At 43.4% G+C, this 15850-nt stretch overlaps 1 protein-coding gene across 1 annotated transcript; it reads left to right on the plus strand.

Annotated features, from left to right (window-relative positions):
• Positions 1 to 10802: 10802 nt before the first annotated feature.
• Positions 10803 to 14436, plus strand: LOC130135850 (uncharacterized). The gene is made up of 2 exons (XM_056305651.1): positions 10803 to 11029; positions 14130 to 14436. Exons 1-2 carry the CDS (start codon positions 10803 to 10805, stop codon positions 14434 to 14436), a joined length of 534 nt encoding a protein of 177 aa, XP_056161626.1.
• Positions 14437 to 15850: the final 1414 nt, after the last annotated feature.

A 15850-nucleotide genomic window follows, 5' to 3' on the forward strand; every position in this document is an offset into this window, starting at 1 on the left:
TTTGAGGAACCGATCGAGGAGGAACAGATCGAGGTTCCAGTTGAGTCTGGTGATATAGACCACCCGATCGAGATAGAGGCAAAGTCGGAGTCCTTGGAGGATCCGGCTGATCAGGGAAGTTCAGGTTCATAGGACGAGGAATCAGGATCTGAGTGGACGCCGAGTAAAGGGAGTAGGGGGTTAGCGTAGGGGTTGGAAATAGGTTTCGGGAGGTGTACCATTTTTGGCGATAGAATATTCAGGTCATCGATCCTTTTTGAATATCGGTGGTATGGTGTGCATGTGTATATGTCGGATGTAAATTGTAAATATTGTATAAGTTTGGATAAGAAGTGAATATATGTATTCTCCCTGATTATCCCAGTTTTTATTTGTCCGGGTATTTTGAGGTTTCCGCTGTTGAATTAAATTTCTGATAATTATAAGTGAGGTCGGCGATACCCTGGGATGCCGCATTAATTGACCAGCAGAGGGATGTCGCGTGCTCGATGGGGTTCGGGGCGTGACAGAAAGTAACCCTGGCGGTATATCAACTGCAGGATAATACGAATGATTGGTGGAAGGCCACCAGAGATAGAATATTTCCCGAAGGTACAGCCCGGACTTGGGCTGCTTTTACCGAGAGTTTTTATGAAAAATATTTCTCGGCAAGCGCTAGGGAAAGAAAACTAGCAGAGTTTATGAGACTCCGCCAAGGCCAGATGACGGTAGATCAATATCAGGCGGAATTTGCTAGATTGTCTAAGTTTGCGCCGAGAATGGTAGAGCATCCTGAGAACAAGGTGGGAAGATTTCAGGATGGATTGAAAGCTGACATTCGCAGCCAGTTGTTACTAGTGAATCTGAGGACTTATGAGGAAATATTTGATAGGGCTCAAGTTCTTGAGCGGGATCAGATAGATAAGGCCGCCGCTTCTGGATTGAGGTACGTTTCGGCTAGGGACAATAGGAATCTTGGGAAGAGATCGATGTCGGGAAATCAGCATTTTGTCCCTTCGGTTAAGAGGAATATTGGGAAGCCGAATCGTTACCAGGGCGCTGTATGCCAGTCATGTGGGGGAAGACATGGGGCTGGACCCTGTCCGACTAGGAGCGTTATATGTTATAAATGTAGCGAAGTGGGCCACCGAGTGAAGAACTGCCCCAATAATAGACAGGATAGGTCGTCTGTACTGCCACCACTGCCCAGAGCTGGAAATCAAGTTGGGCCACCCTTACCCCCGAACCCGAACAAGCCATCGGCACAAGAACGAGTGTATGCAATGGCTAGAAGGGAAGCGGAGAATGCGCCGGGCGTGATCACAGGTATGGTCTCTCTCTGTGATCATGCTGCTTATGCTTTATTCGATCCGGGGGCATCGCATTCGTTTGTGTCTGATCAGTTTGTTAAATTGACTGGTATGGAGCCGCAATTACTTGATTTATGCTATGTGTTACCACCCCATTGAATGATAAGGTTTTAGTTTCGTTGGGGTGCCCGAACTGTAAGATTGTGATAGGTGATAGGGAAGAAAGAATTGATTTAGCTGTTCTGGCGATATACGACTTCGATGTGATAGTAGGTATGGACTGACTAGTTAAGCAGAGGGCGGTAATGGATTGTAGTAGATAGGTGATCCAATTTAATCCCGTTGGACACCCTAGATTTGAATTTGTAGGAAGTCGGGGAGGAACCTCGATTCCTTGGATTTCGTCGCTAGAAATGACGAAGTTGTTGGATGAAGGATGTGAAGGATTTCTAGCGGCTGTAGTTGATTCAACGGCTGAAGAGCCGAGGTTAGAAGATATAGCCGTGGTGTGCGAATACCCCGATGTGTTTCCTCAGGAATTGCCGGGATTGCCACTAGAAAGGGAAGTAGAATTTGTAATCGAGTTGGCACCTGGAACTGAGCCAATCTCGAAAGCACCTTATAGAATGTCGTTATCGGAGCTAAATAAATTAAAGGTGCAAATGCAAGAGTTGTTAGACAAGGGATTTATTCGCCTGAGTGCGTCTCCGTGGGGAGCGCCAGTTTTGTTTGTAAGGAAGAAAGATGGATCGTTGAGGTTATGTATAGATTACAGGCAGCTAAATCGGGTGACGATAAAAAATAAATATCCCTTGCCGAGGATTGATGATTTGTTTGATCAGTTACAAGGGGCTTCGGTGTTCTCTAAAATTGATTTGAGGACGGGATATCATCAATTGAGGATTAGGAAGGAGGATATACTGAAGACGGCATTTAGGACGAGATATGGACATTATGAATTTATGGTAATGCCGTTCGGATTGACGAACGCCCCTGCTGCCTTTATGGATCTAATGAATCGGGTGTTTAAGAAATTCTTAGATCAGTTCGTGATCGTTTTTATAGAAGACATATTGGTGTACTCGAAGAGCCTAGAAGAGCATGAGTTTCACTTGAGTAGAGTGTTGCAGACTTTAAGAGAGAACGCGCTGTATGCTAAGTTTAACAAGTGCGAATTCTGGCTCAGTCGAGTAGCATTTCTCGGACATGTGATTTCTGGGGAAGGAATCTCTGTAGATCCATCGAAAATTGAGGCAGCAATGAAATGGCCTAGACCAACGATGGTAACAGAAGTTCGGAGCTTTCTAGGTTTGGCTAGATATTATCGTCGTTTCGTGGAAGGATTTTCGGCGATAGCAACACCGTTGACACATTTGTTGAAAAAGGAAACGAAATTTGAATGGACCAACAAATGTGAAAGGAGTTTTCAGGAATTGAAATATAGATTGACAATGGCACCGGTGTTGACTATTTTATCAGGACCCGGAGGATATGAAATTTATAGTGATGCGTCATTGAAAGGATTGGGGTGTATACTCATGCAAAATGGGCAAGTAGTGGCCTACGCGTCAAGGCAGTTGAGACCGCATGAGTTAAACTATCCGACGCATGACTTGGAATTAGCCGCAATAGTATTCGCCCCGAAGATTTGGCGACTCTATTTATGCGGGGAGAAATTTCAGATTTATACTGACCATCAGAGCCTCAAATATCTATTTTCTCAAAAGGAACTTATTATGAGGCAGCGTCGGTGGATGAAGTTGTTGAAAGATTACGATTGTGATATTCTATATCATCCCGGGAAGGCCAACCGGGTAGCCGATGCTTTGAGTCGGAAGTCGAGCATCGCCCATTTGATGGTCAAGGAATGGACATTATTAGAAAAAGTGCGAGACTCGGAGTTTAGATTCGAAGTAAGTCAAGTCTCGAGCTTACTGGCTACGCTTAGGATTGAACCGGAAATTCAGGCTAAGATTAAGATGTTACAGTCTTCGGATCAAGAATTCCAAAGGATTTTAGAGATGGAGGAGGCCAAGAGAAAGCCGGACTTCCAGATTTCCGCAGATGGGATATTGAAGTTCCGAGGACGATTATGTGTGCCTGACGATGCGGAGCTTAAGGAAGAAATTTTATCGGAAGCGCATCGTAGTAATTATAGTATCCACCTAGGTAGTACTAAAATGTATCAGAATTTGGGGCAGTACTACTAGTGGAATGGTATGAAGGTAGACATAGCCAGACATGTGGTCAAATGTTTGACGTGCCAGTAAGTGAAAGCACAACATTGTAAACCCGGAGAGTTGTTGTGACCTTTGGAAATCCCAGAGTGGAAATGGGAGCACATTACTATGGATTTTTTGACGGGATTGCCAAGGAGCCAAAGAGGCCATGATACTATTTGGGTGATTGTCGACAGATTGACCAAGTCGGTACACTTTTTGGCTGTGCGAAAAGACTTCGCATTAGATCGATATGCTGAATTGTATGTGCAACAGATAGTTTGATTGCATGGGATACCAGTGACTATTACCTCAGATCGTGATCCTAGGTTTACCGCCAGTTTTTGAAAAAGTCTGCAGACGGCGTTAGGATCAAAGCTGCAGTTCAGTACAGCTTACCATCCACAGACGGATGGCCAGTCTGAGAGGACGATTCAGACTTTAGAGGATATGCTTTGGGCATGTGTGTTGGATTTTCAGGGTAAGTGGGAAGAGCAATTGCCCTTAGTAGAATTTGCTTATATCAATAGTTTTCAGCACAATATTGGATTGGCGCCCTTTTAACCGCTATATGGCAGGGCTTGTAGAACGCCCGTGTGCTGGGATGAAGTAGGAGAAAGGAGTATCACCGGGCCAGAGTTAGTTCAACAGTCAATTGAGGCTGTTAAAGTGATTCGTGAAAGGCTAAAAACAGCTCAAAGCCGTCAAAAGAATTATGCAGACAGAAGGCGAAGGCCTTTAGAGTTTCAAGTAGGGGATCACGTATTTCTTAAGGTATCTCCCATGAGAGGACTATCTAGATTCGGTAAAAAAGGCAAGTTGAGTCCGAGGTACATGGGACCTTTTGAGGTTTTAGAACGGATTGGAGATTTAGCGTATCGCCTTGCACTTGCACCGAATTTATCGCAAGTGCATAATGTGTTCCACGTATCGATGTTGAGGAAATATGAATCGGACCTAACTCATGTGTTAAATTATGAGGAGACAGAAGTCGATGACAAGGTGTCCTATGTCGAGAGACCAGTAAGGATTGAAGATCGGAAAGAACGGGTTCTAAGGAACAAGACGATCCCGATGATCAAGGTTATTTGGGAACACCATGGGACAGAAGACGCAACGTGGGAAAGTGAAGAGCAAATGCAACGTCAATACCCCCATTTGTTTGAGTAGTGGTGGGATTTATAAATTTCAAGGACGAAATTTTTGTAAGGGGGGAAGAGTTGTGACATCCTGAAAATTGTCCATTTGGGATTTATGAAATGCTTGGTTTTATGAACGTACTCGTAGTTAGTTTCCGCCCGGAACTGATCATTCATGGGGTACTAACCATTAGGGAAAGGCTAATTAGGGATTTAGATTCGTGCGACTAAAAGAAAATTCGATCGTGAATTGATTTTCGATCATAAAATTGCTGATGTGACATTTTGAGCCACTGTAGACCGATCCAAGGATAGCCAGGGGTCAGTTCGCCACTGTCATAGTAGTGGATCGCGGGTGATTCCGCTGGACCACGAAATGAATTGACGTATGATCCTGAACCTATACTGAATGATCGTGCCACTCGGATCTAGCGATCGATCCTCGCGATTATATTGGCAACCGAGGTCGTCATGATCCGAATAGACTTGCACGTGACTTGATTTAGTATCAGTCACGGGTCGAATATGCGAATTTCCCCAAAAAGCCGCCCGTTAGTTTGAGAAGCGCTCGAGTTACGTTTAATAAAATTTAATTATTTATTTGAGCCCAAATTGGACATCGGAAAATTAGGAAGTCACGACGGGACGTTAGGAAGACGTTGTGGTTGGAACGTACAGCTTCGGATTTTCTCGAATCCTTCAGAAAAATTCGATTTTGGCGAGAAATGAGGAAAGTGACCATTTTACCCCTAAGAATTTGTTAAGGGCAAGTTTTAAGAGGGAAGGGCGTTTTGGTCATTTTGCCCTAACTTTTGAGTTGGACAATTTTGCCCTTGGAATTTTATTAAATTCCCAAATTGCCCTTGGATATTTTTGGAAAAAATTCGATCGGGGCCGTCAATTCCAAGATAAGATCGAATCTCGGCCGTTGATTAAAAAGATTAGAGAGGGGCAAGATGGTAATTAGCCAAACAGTGGTCAAATTTGGACTTTTAAAAGACCAAAGTCTCTCTTTCTCCTCATTCTCTCTCTCTCTCTCAAACTCTCGGCTCTCTCTTTCTTCCTCTCCCTCAGCGCCGACCGCCCCTCCGCTCGCCGAGCCGCCGCCGCCGGTCACCGCCCGACCGGATCGCCGCCTTGCCACCGCGCCGTACCCCCACCCTCACGCCGTGCCACCGCCGTCCCCCTCTCCCTCTCCCGTGGCCGTGAGCCGCGGCAAGGAAGCCGTCGCCGCCGCCGCACGCCATCCACACCACCGCTGAGCTGTCCGCCACTCGCCGCCGCACGGACCGCCGATCGCCGCCCGTTTTCCCGCTCTAGCCGAGTTAGTCTAGAGTCCGGTAAGTTGCAATCTAAACCCCGCCTAGTATATCGGGTATTATCGGACCCGTTTGGACGTGATTTGGTGTAGTTTAGGGGTTGATTCGATTGGTGGGCCTTAGGATTGAAATCGGAAGATTTTGATGGATTTTTAAAGGCCGATCGATGGCTGGAAATTGCTGTTTTAAGTGCTGTGATATGCTGTTTGGTGTGTGGTTGGTGCCATTAGATCCGGCTCGGAATTTCGTGAAAGTGCTGTGAAGGGCTAGGAGTGAGATATCGTAGTTTTGGTGTCGAAAAAGGGCAAATTGCGTGTTGGTTGTACGTTGTGATGTGGCTGAATTGATTTGTTTGATTTGGGCGCCTCTAAGTGCGCGTATTTAATGCCTGAGTATGCACACGCATGAAATTTATGGCGTACGACGTGCGGGTGATCACAAAAAGGCCCGGAGGCGTGTTGACGCGAGTTGTGATATGATTGTGGGATCGGACCGAGGCATTATAAGCTCGGGTTTCGATCACGTAGGCCTGTCGCATTTGGCGTGGGCTGAGGAAAGAAAGTGAGAATGAAATCGGTCCGAGGCACGATCAGCTCGGGTGAGACCGGGATTGGACCGAGGCATTATAAGCTCGAGTTTCGATCACGTAGGCCTGTCGCATTTGGCGCGGGCTGAGGAAAGAACGTGTGAATGGGATCGGACCGAGGCGTGTGATGCTCGGGGCGCGATCGTGTGGGCCTGAGGAGTGTATACGCGGGCCGAAGAATGTGATTGAGAACGGGGTGTGTGGCACGGTCAGAGAAAGTGGGATCGGACCGAGGCGTGTGATGCTCGGGGCGCGATCGTGTGGGCCTGAGGCGTGTTTACGCGGGCCATGAAAGTGATTGAGATGGTGGGGTACGACGAGGAAAGTAAATGAAATTGATGTGATAGTGCATGATCGATGTGTGTTTTTGGCATGGAAATGTGTGTGGTTTGGGGTGCGCGAAGCTTGAAATGCGTGCGAGTTTTGAATGTTGTGATTATGAACTAACGTGCAGGCTGAGTATGCCAAAAGTCCAGGTAAGTGTGATTGCGTGGATAGTGTTTGTTCGTGTTGCTCGTTTGTGTGTCTGAACTTGTCTGGAATACGTGGTAGCCTAGGTAGGGTTTAGGTTGTGACTTATTGAGAAGTGTCTCATGATTGTTTCAACCAAACCATTTCAGAGCACCCGCCCTAGCCTTGAACCTTCCGCCGTTACCGCCGTAGCGTTTTGGGATCCCAATGCACACCGAGCATTCAGGAGTAGAATATACCTTGGCTGCTGATCCCTTTTGAGGTCGAGGACGCGATCCGTAGAAGCCAGTTGGTGTGCGTGTATTATAAGTTTGATATTAAATTAGGGAGTGCTTGATGTGAGTAGTTGGTGGTGTAATCAGGAAATCCGTTCGGGTGTGTACTATCAATTGATGTGAATCTGATGGGTGTTGGAAGTGTTTGGTTGTAAAGAATTGGATGTTGTATATTTATATATCGAGGTATAGTTTTATGTTTGGTGGCTTGGTGATTTATTTCTTCCTGGTGTTCTCCAATTTTATTGTCCGGGTTTATTTCATTGGTTTCCGCCGTGATCGAACTCTAATGGAATCGTGAGGTCGGCGACATTTCCTGGGACGTCGCACTAATACGACCTGAGAGAGGGATGTCGCGAGCTCGATGGGGTTCGGTGCGTGACACTCCAACGTTAAGCATCCTGGGGTGATGAAACTACCAAGATAGGTGATCTATTAGGAAAGTGCCTACCTGTATGCCAAAGAATAAAACCGTGATTCCCAAGTATAATACAGGTCAAAATGGGCAATACATTAAGTGAGTTAATCCCGTGATGTCACAATACTCAATTCTCTCGAACCTAAGAATTGGGTCATTTGATGTTATGTTTTTTTATATCGGTCACTCGATTTGAATGTCATCACAAAAGTTTTCAACTTTTAATTTTCATTGTATTTTCTAAGACTAGAAATTAGAAGCTATCCAACATCAAATGAGGAAGAAAACACTAGTCAAAGCTTCGTTAAACTCTTAGGCTGTGTTTGATCGTCTGGATTTCTAGACAGAATATGACTGGATAGGATATGATATGAAATCCAAGGGATTTTTTACTATATCCTTTCTATTGTTTAATGAATTGCAAAAATAAAGTTGGTTATATAAACATCTTACCATGTCCATTATTTATTATGAATGATATATCAATGTAAATGAACTTAAAAATTGCACAAATGAAAATGGTAAGAATCTCTCACGACACCCTTGCCTACTTCATTTTTATTTGCTTATTTTTTTTTATTATTTTCCCTCTTTTTTTATTTCTTTTTCCCCTTCCATCACACTCTATTAAAATTTTATTAAACAGTAAACTATACTAATATACCTAAAATACGTAATAAATATAAAAATGAAATATATATTTATATATATGAAATTTATCCGGGTTATATCTCTCTTATATCTAACTTTATCCTGTCTTAATCTGTTGGGAGCAGCCTAACATGTTTGGTAGTTGATTTGAATTATTTTGATGGTTTCTCATGAATAATACCTAATAAGGAGTCCTATTATGGTAGGACGCTAAAAAGGAAAGAATCATAAATAAGGAATCTTATTTAGAAAGAATATCAGGATGGAATCAATTATAGTGATTACTTGATTAGAGGAATTCCAATCAATCGGAGAGATTTCTAATTGGGAGGTGATTATCAATCAATTAGGGAGGATTCCTAACTTGGGTGGAGATCTACCGATATAAATAGAAGGGTTTGGGTGGAGGTTTCTGTGTGCACTAGAAAATACTTAAGAGAGATAACAGGAGTTTTCAACAATGTGTGTAGACACGAGAGATCTTGAGAGTTGATCAAGTGAGGATGTGTTTTGTGACAATTGTAAGGATTTATTGTGAGAGAAACACAATTAGAGTGTTTTTTGTAATCCTTTGATTATTGTGGAGCAGATCACCATCCCCTGGTTTTTCCCTTAGTGGGTTTTCCACGTTAAAATTTCTGGTGTATCGTTCTTCTTTTGCTGTGCCATTTACGTTTTTTCTACAAAGAGAATATACGACCGAATATTGCACGATTCTGACAATTAGAATTTCGCTGCGATCTGTTGCGATCTGACTTAATTTACAACAAAGTGGTATCAAATTCTAAGGTTGTAAAAGATGTCAAAAGACAAGGTCAACATGATCATGCTCATGACTACGAATTATGCAATATGAAGGTGCAAGATAGAGGATCATCTCTACATCAAAGGCTTGCAAAGGTCAATCAAGAGAAGAATACCTCCAAAGGGCATGGTAAAGACTCTGGCACCAACTCCTAAATCAACAAAAGCTGGAGATGAATGAGAAGATTCCTCAAAAGCCCCAATATTATCACTAAAAGAAGAAATAGAGGAGGAGGAGGAGGAGTAGACTATCTTAAATAAAAGATGTGTTGGCACCATTATAAGATGATTCCATTAAAGCATCTTTGGAAGCTTCGCGCAAGAAGACAACACTTATGATTTGTGGACAAATCTGGAGCGAACATACGTGAGGAATATATCTCAAAACATAGCAAGCTGGAAAAAGAAGGTGTTGCGTATGGAATGCAAAGATAGAACAAGTGTCTCTGAACACATAGGCACTATGAGAGTTATGTTGAATCAAATCAATGCAATGGAAAGGATGATCACTTCGAAATTGCATGCACACTTCTTGATAGGTTCTATGCCAAAAAATTGGGACACCTTAGTTATATCAATTCACAATTCAACACCTAATGGAGCTTTGACCGCGGAGTTAGTGAAGGATAGATTACTGAGTGAAGAGTAAAGGCACAAGGATGAGGGGTACGACAACCATGGTGATAAAATTTTTGTTATCAATGAACAAGAGAAGAAAGTAGACCATGGGAGGAGCAAAAGCCATGGACCAAAAGATCGTTCAACCTCAAGGCTAAGGGCTGAGAAGAGGGTTTACTTTCACTGTAGAAAAACCAGGCATATCATTAGAGATCGTCGATTGTAGGCAGCCAAGAAGCAAGTTGAAGCACTAGCTGCAAATGTCGCTACAGTTTATGAAGACATGATAGTTATCCGCAATGATGAGAGCATCTACTTAACATGCCAGAACCCCACTTGGCTAGTTGATTTTGGAGCCTCCTTTCATGTAGTCCTCAAGAGAGAATTTTTCTCTTCACATACAGCTAGAGATTTCGGTCTCGTGAGGATGGGTAATGATGGCTCGTCAAAGATTGTTGGCATAGGAAGTGTTGAGATCGAGATCAACAATAGATGCAAGATGATCTTGAAAGAGGTAAGGCATGTCCCTGATATTTGCCTTAATTTGATCTCCGCAGGAAAGCTAGAAAATGATGGTTATGTGAGTTACTTCGGTGAAGGGAAGTGGAAGTTAATCAAGGGCAACTTGGTGGTAGCAAGATGAGTGAAAAGCATATCATCTATACCATACAAGTGAAGTTATGCGGTGGAGATGTTAATGCAATGACGGAGATATCTACCGAACTTTGGCACAAAAGGCTTGGACATATGGGTGAGAATGAAATTAAGGTTCTTACATCGAAGAAGTTACTCCCAGACATAAAAGGTACCTCTATAAACCCTTGTGAAGACTGCATTGTTGGAAAAAATAATAGAGTTGTTTTCAAATCTATTTCACCATTGAACAAGGCTAATCGACTTGATTTGTTACATATTGATGTTTGTGCTGCGACTTTGAGAATTGCTGGCGGTGCTTTTTATTATGCTATCTTCATAGATGATTTTCAAAGAAGGTGTAGACTACTGCATTGAAGATGAAGGATCAAGTTCTTCATACCTTCAAAGATTTGCATGTGAAACTAGAAAGGGAGACCGGTAGAAAATTGAAGTGTGTGAGGGCTGATAATGATGGAAAATACCGAGGGCCATTTGAGGATTACTGTAGAGTTCATGGCATAAGACTTGAGAAAACAGTGCCTAAGACACTACAACATAATGGTATTGCCAAGAAGATGAATCGAACAATATGTGAGAGGATAAGGTGTATCCGCTCCCATGCAAAGTTGTCAAGCTCTTTTTGGAGGGAGGCAATGAGGACGGTGGTAAACTTGATAAATCTATCACATTCAATTCCACTCAAAGGCGAGATACCACAAAGTGTATGGAATGGTAAGAATTCATATTACAGTCACTTGAGAGTATTTATGTGACATCCACGATTTTGGCTATACAAAAATAGCTATAGAACTGGCGTGACGATTATGGGAGAAATCGGCCATGGATCAATCCAAGGATAGGTCATAGACCGATCGACCAGATCAGAAGGGTAATCGAGGGATCAATCATGGTCTGATCGAAAGATCGGTCCTGGAATGATCAAGGGATTGACAGCGAATCAATCCAATGATCATATAAGTGACTCGAGCTATTCGGCCATGGATCGACTTCTCAACTATAAGGGTTGGCCATGGGACGGTCTTGTACCACCACGGATCGATGGACGATCATGGATCAATTTCGCGCAATCTTATTCCGATCGCGGGTGATTCCGCACAGTCATGTACCGATCGCGGACGACCATGGATTGATCTGTGCAACCGTGTATTGGTCACAGAACAATCAGTCCCACACAACTACATAACCACCGAGGGTTGTCCATGGACCAAGTGTGCTTGGCCATAGATTGGCCATGGCCCAACCATAGGACACTTGGACAGGTCACGGACCAGTCGTGGATCGATCGCGGATTGATCGCGGAATGGTTCGACAACCTTACCGAATGGGTCATGTGCCTAAGCCATGTGCTAGACCATGTACCGGGCCACGAGCTGATCACGTGCCTAACTTGAACCCTCACGTAAGGCCAAAGGCCAGCCTAAACGCCGGCCATGTGTTGTATAGCCTGTGGACGCTGCAGATGGGCTGCGCACCAAGTTGCTCACGAGACATGAGCCCGGTTTGCATGGGCTGCGCGCCAGGTCGTGCAACGGCCATGCGCCCGGTCTGCACGAGCCGTGCGCCCGGTCTGCACGACCCATGCACCCGGTTTGCTAGGCCAGCGCTCAATCAGTGCTGGCCATTGTGCCCTTGACATGGGCCACCGACTTAGTCATTCAAAACAATTTTGGCCACGACCCACCACTTCTGATGGTAACTCGGCTACGAATCTCGGTTGAGTAGGCATGGTCAATCGTGGATGGACACGAGAGATTCATACCTAACCAAGTTAATACTTCCATTGATCTAATTCTCACACTTGCCATATTCTTGAAAGTATGGACAAAAGAGAAGACTCTAGAACATGGGCTATCATTACAAGGGGTGAATCATCATATTAGGTGGCATAAGGAAGATTTGGTCATGATGGCTCAAGATTTACCTTGGGGAAGAAGTTGATGATTCATGACCAAGTTTGCCAATGAGAAATGCACACCATGGCTTCATGATTTTCCTAATGGCACAGGCATGCTACATCTCCGCTTTAGGCTTGCCACCTCTTCTTGTTAGGCTTGTCCCTCATTCACTAGGCTAGCCAACTCACTCAAATAGATTTGCCACTTCAAAGAAAACAATTGGACCACTTGGATAAGCAATGATGAAATTGAGGCCTATAAATAGATGAGCCTCCCCTTTTGCATTTCCACTCTTTAGTTCTCATTTGCACCATCACCCCTTTGTTCATGCCACTTCCCCTCTTGGCCGCCTCTCTCTCTCTTGGCTGCGCCTTTGCCGTACCCGCACCTATGCCACACCGTGCCCTTATCGCTCGGCTCACCCCTAGGCCACACTCGGCCACGACCTCGGAAGGTTGTAAGTGGACTTACTAAACCTTGGCTAGGGTGATGTGTTACGTTGTTGGGCGAGTCACGTTCTTTTTGTTCTTGGGTGGATTCCGCTGTTGTGTACGTTTGATATAACTTGCCGTGCATGTATATGCATTTTGTAAGGATTGCTCATGTATGAATGCACGCCCCGGGCCATGAACGAGTCTCGCTTGGTTTGGATCGGTGTCGAGGCGTATTGGAACGAGCCTTGCTTGGAGGGTCGGTATTGGGGCGTATCGATCCAAACCTTGCTTGGTGTAGGTCGGCGCCATGATCGGTCGGTTCGGACGAACTTGGTTTCGTACATGGCATGATGTAAGATTTTGAAAGCTATATGGCATGATGCTCATTTCGCGTGAAGTACTCAAGTTGGCATGATGCTTGTTGGCATGGTCACACAGGGGAAAAGAATAGCCGTCACCCTTGATTGGAGACGTTGCCTGATTCAGTTCGGATGAATAGCTATTGCCATTTATTAGGGGACGTTGCTCGATTAAGTTCGGATGATTAGTCGTCACCTTTGGATTAGGGGACGTTGCCCGAAGAATTTTCGAAAGAGCTGTACCAACGGTTGAGATAATGAATCTCTCATATGCATGCTTTTGGTTGAGATGTTTTTGCTTGAATAGAAAGGCAAGTTGAGATCATCTTATGCACATAAAAAAAAAACGCATGTGTTTGATGTATCTTTGCTATTGATCTGCTATCAATCGATGTGGTTACAACATGTGCTTTGTTCGATGGCGAAGCGTCCTCCTATCCGAAGTTTAGTGAGTTTCACTTACCGAGTCCTCAACTCACTCTTTTGTTTTTCAGATTTGTAGGCATGGAAGTCTCACACCAATTTTGGGAGCTGTTGTCATGCCAGAGAAGATAGAAATTTTCCTCAGCCTACGCGGATACGTGTAGTGTGTTGAAAAGGGAAAAAGGCCCGTAAAAAAGGGCTTGTAAAATACACTCATGTAATATAAGAAGAAGTGTATTGCAAAGTTATTTTTTCTGATTGCTTGTCGTTGCCTAGGTGTTGGTTGTATGCTTTCGCATGCTCTTAATAAGAAGATAAAATAAATGGGACGGCGACGCGCCTAGAACGTCTTATTAATTACCCTGAGGTGAGGACGTTACAGTTTAATTGCAGGACATTCACATACATACCAAGAGATGAACAAACCAAGCTATATGGAAAGGCCAAAGAGTGCATATTCTTGAGATATACTCACGAGCATTTTAGCTATAGATTGTGGGATCCCAAAAGCAAAAAGTGTTTCGAAGCCGAGATGTGGTGTTATTTGAGGATCAAACTATAAAAAACCTCAGGAAGTACGAAGAACCTCAAAGTGTGGAGGAAGACTTAGTTGAATTGGAGGCCTTAGACTCATCAAAAAATTCTATTGGTGGGGGCGCACAAAAAGAGGTCAAGAATGATTTGGCTAAGCAAGCACAAATCAAGACAGTAACCAATGATAAGGCTACTGAAGAAGTTGACGCCGAGACTGATATAAAGATGGTGGCGATGATGGAGCGGAAGCTCAAGAAGAAGGAAAAGCCGAAGTTGATGATGAGGTTGGGGAGGAAACAATTGATGTTGATGATATTCCTCAAGAGCAGCCATGGAGATCAATGATAGAAAAGCAATCTAATAGAAAATACTCACCAAACGAGTATGTGCTTCTCACTAACGGGGGAGAACCAAAGAATTTCCAAGAAGTGAAAATTGATAACCACAAGAAGGAATGGATGAAAGCACTGCAAGACTTACAAGAAGAGATGTAATCCTTGCATGATAATTACATCTATGATTTGGTGAAGTTTATAAAGGGTTGAAAAGCACTCAAGAACAATAGGTGTTTAGGTTGAAGACTAAAGAAAATAGCACCAAATCATGTTACAAAGCAAGATTAGTGGTAAAGGGTTTCAATCAGCAGAAGGGAGTAGATTATGAGGAGATTTTCTCTCATGTTGTAAAGATGTCATCCATTAGAATAGTTCTTGATTTAGCAGCAACTTTGAACTTGAAGATCGAGCAATTCGACATTAAAACAGCATTCTTACATGGTGATCTTGATGAGGAGATATATATGGAGCAGCTTGAATGTTTTGTGACCAAAGGAAAGGAAAATCTTGTATGTAGGTCGAAGAAGAGTCTATGGGTTAAAACTAGCTTCAAGGCAATGGTACAAGAAATTTGATTCATTCATGGAGAGGAATGAATACAAGAAGACGACAGGAGATCATTGCTTGTTCATCAAGAAGTTCAATGACGGTGATTTTCTTATTCTTTTATTATATGTTGATGATATGTTAATTGTGGGGCATGATGTTAGAAAAATCATGAAGCTTAAGAAGGAGTTGAGGGAAGAATTTCCATGAAAGACCTTGGACCGGCAAAGCAGATACTTGGGATGAGGATATTGCGTGATAGAGCTTATGGAAAGCTGTGAGTTTCCCAAGAGAGATATGTAGAGAAAATTGTGAAAAGATTCAACATGAGCAACGCAAAAGTGTTTAACTCACCTTTGGCTAGCCATTTTCAGCTTAACATGAGACAGTGTCCTCAAGTGAAACGGAGAAGGAAGAGATGCTAAATATTCCTTATGCCTTTGTCGTCAGAAATCTCATATGTACAAAGGTGTGCACACGACTGGATATTGGGTATGTTGTTGGAATTGTTAGCCGATAAATGTCAAACTGTGGCAAATAACATTGGGAGGCTGTCACGTGGATACTCGAATATCTTAAAGGTACATCTAGTTTGTGTTTGTGTTTTGGTGATTGAAAATTGATACTTGAGGGGTTCACCGATGCAGACATGACGAGAGATGTATATTCTAGACAATATATATTCTAGACGATCTACACCTGGTTATTTGATGACTTTTGCGGGTGGACCTATATATTGACAATCGAGATTGCAAAAGTGCATTGCATTGTCCACAATGGAGGCTAAGTACATAGCCACCACCGAAGCTAGTAAAAAGATGTTGTGGATAAAGGAATTTCTTCAAGAGTTTGGGCACAAGCAAGATGAGTATGTTGTG

The sequence above is a fragment of the Syzygium oleosum genome, unplaced genomic scaffold (genome assembly GCF_021117445.2).
Source record: "Syzygium oleosum isolate NSW1041296 unplaced genomic scaffold, Sole_v2.1 Sole_v2.38, whole genome shotgun sequence".
Taxonomy (NCBI): domain Eukaryota; kingdom Viridiplantae; phylum Streptophyta; class Magnoliopsida; order Myrtales; family Myrtaceae; genus Syzygium; species Syzygium oleosum.

Excerpts from the sequence above, each read along its gene's own strand:
- LOC130135850 (XM_056305651.1), top strand. The coding sequence starts at position 10,803 with ATGAAGGATCAAGTTCTTCATACCTTCAAAGATTTGCATGTGAAACTA. Across the intron at positions 11,030-14,129 it reads ACAATATGTGAGAGGATAAG|GAAGTACGAAGAACCTCAAA; the intron begins GTGTATCCGCTC and ends AAAAAACCTCAG.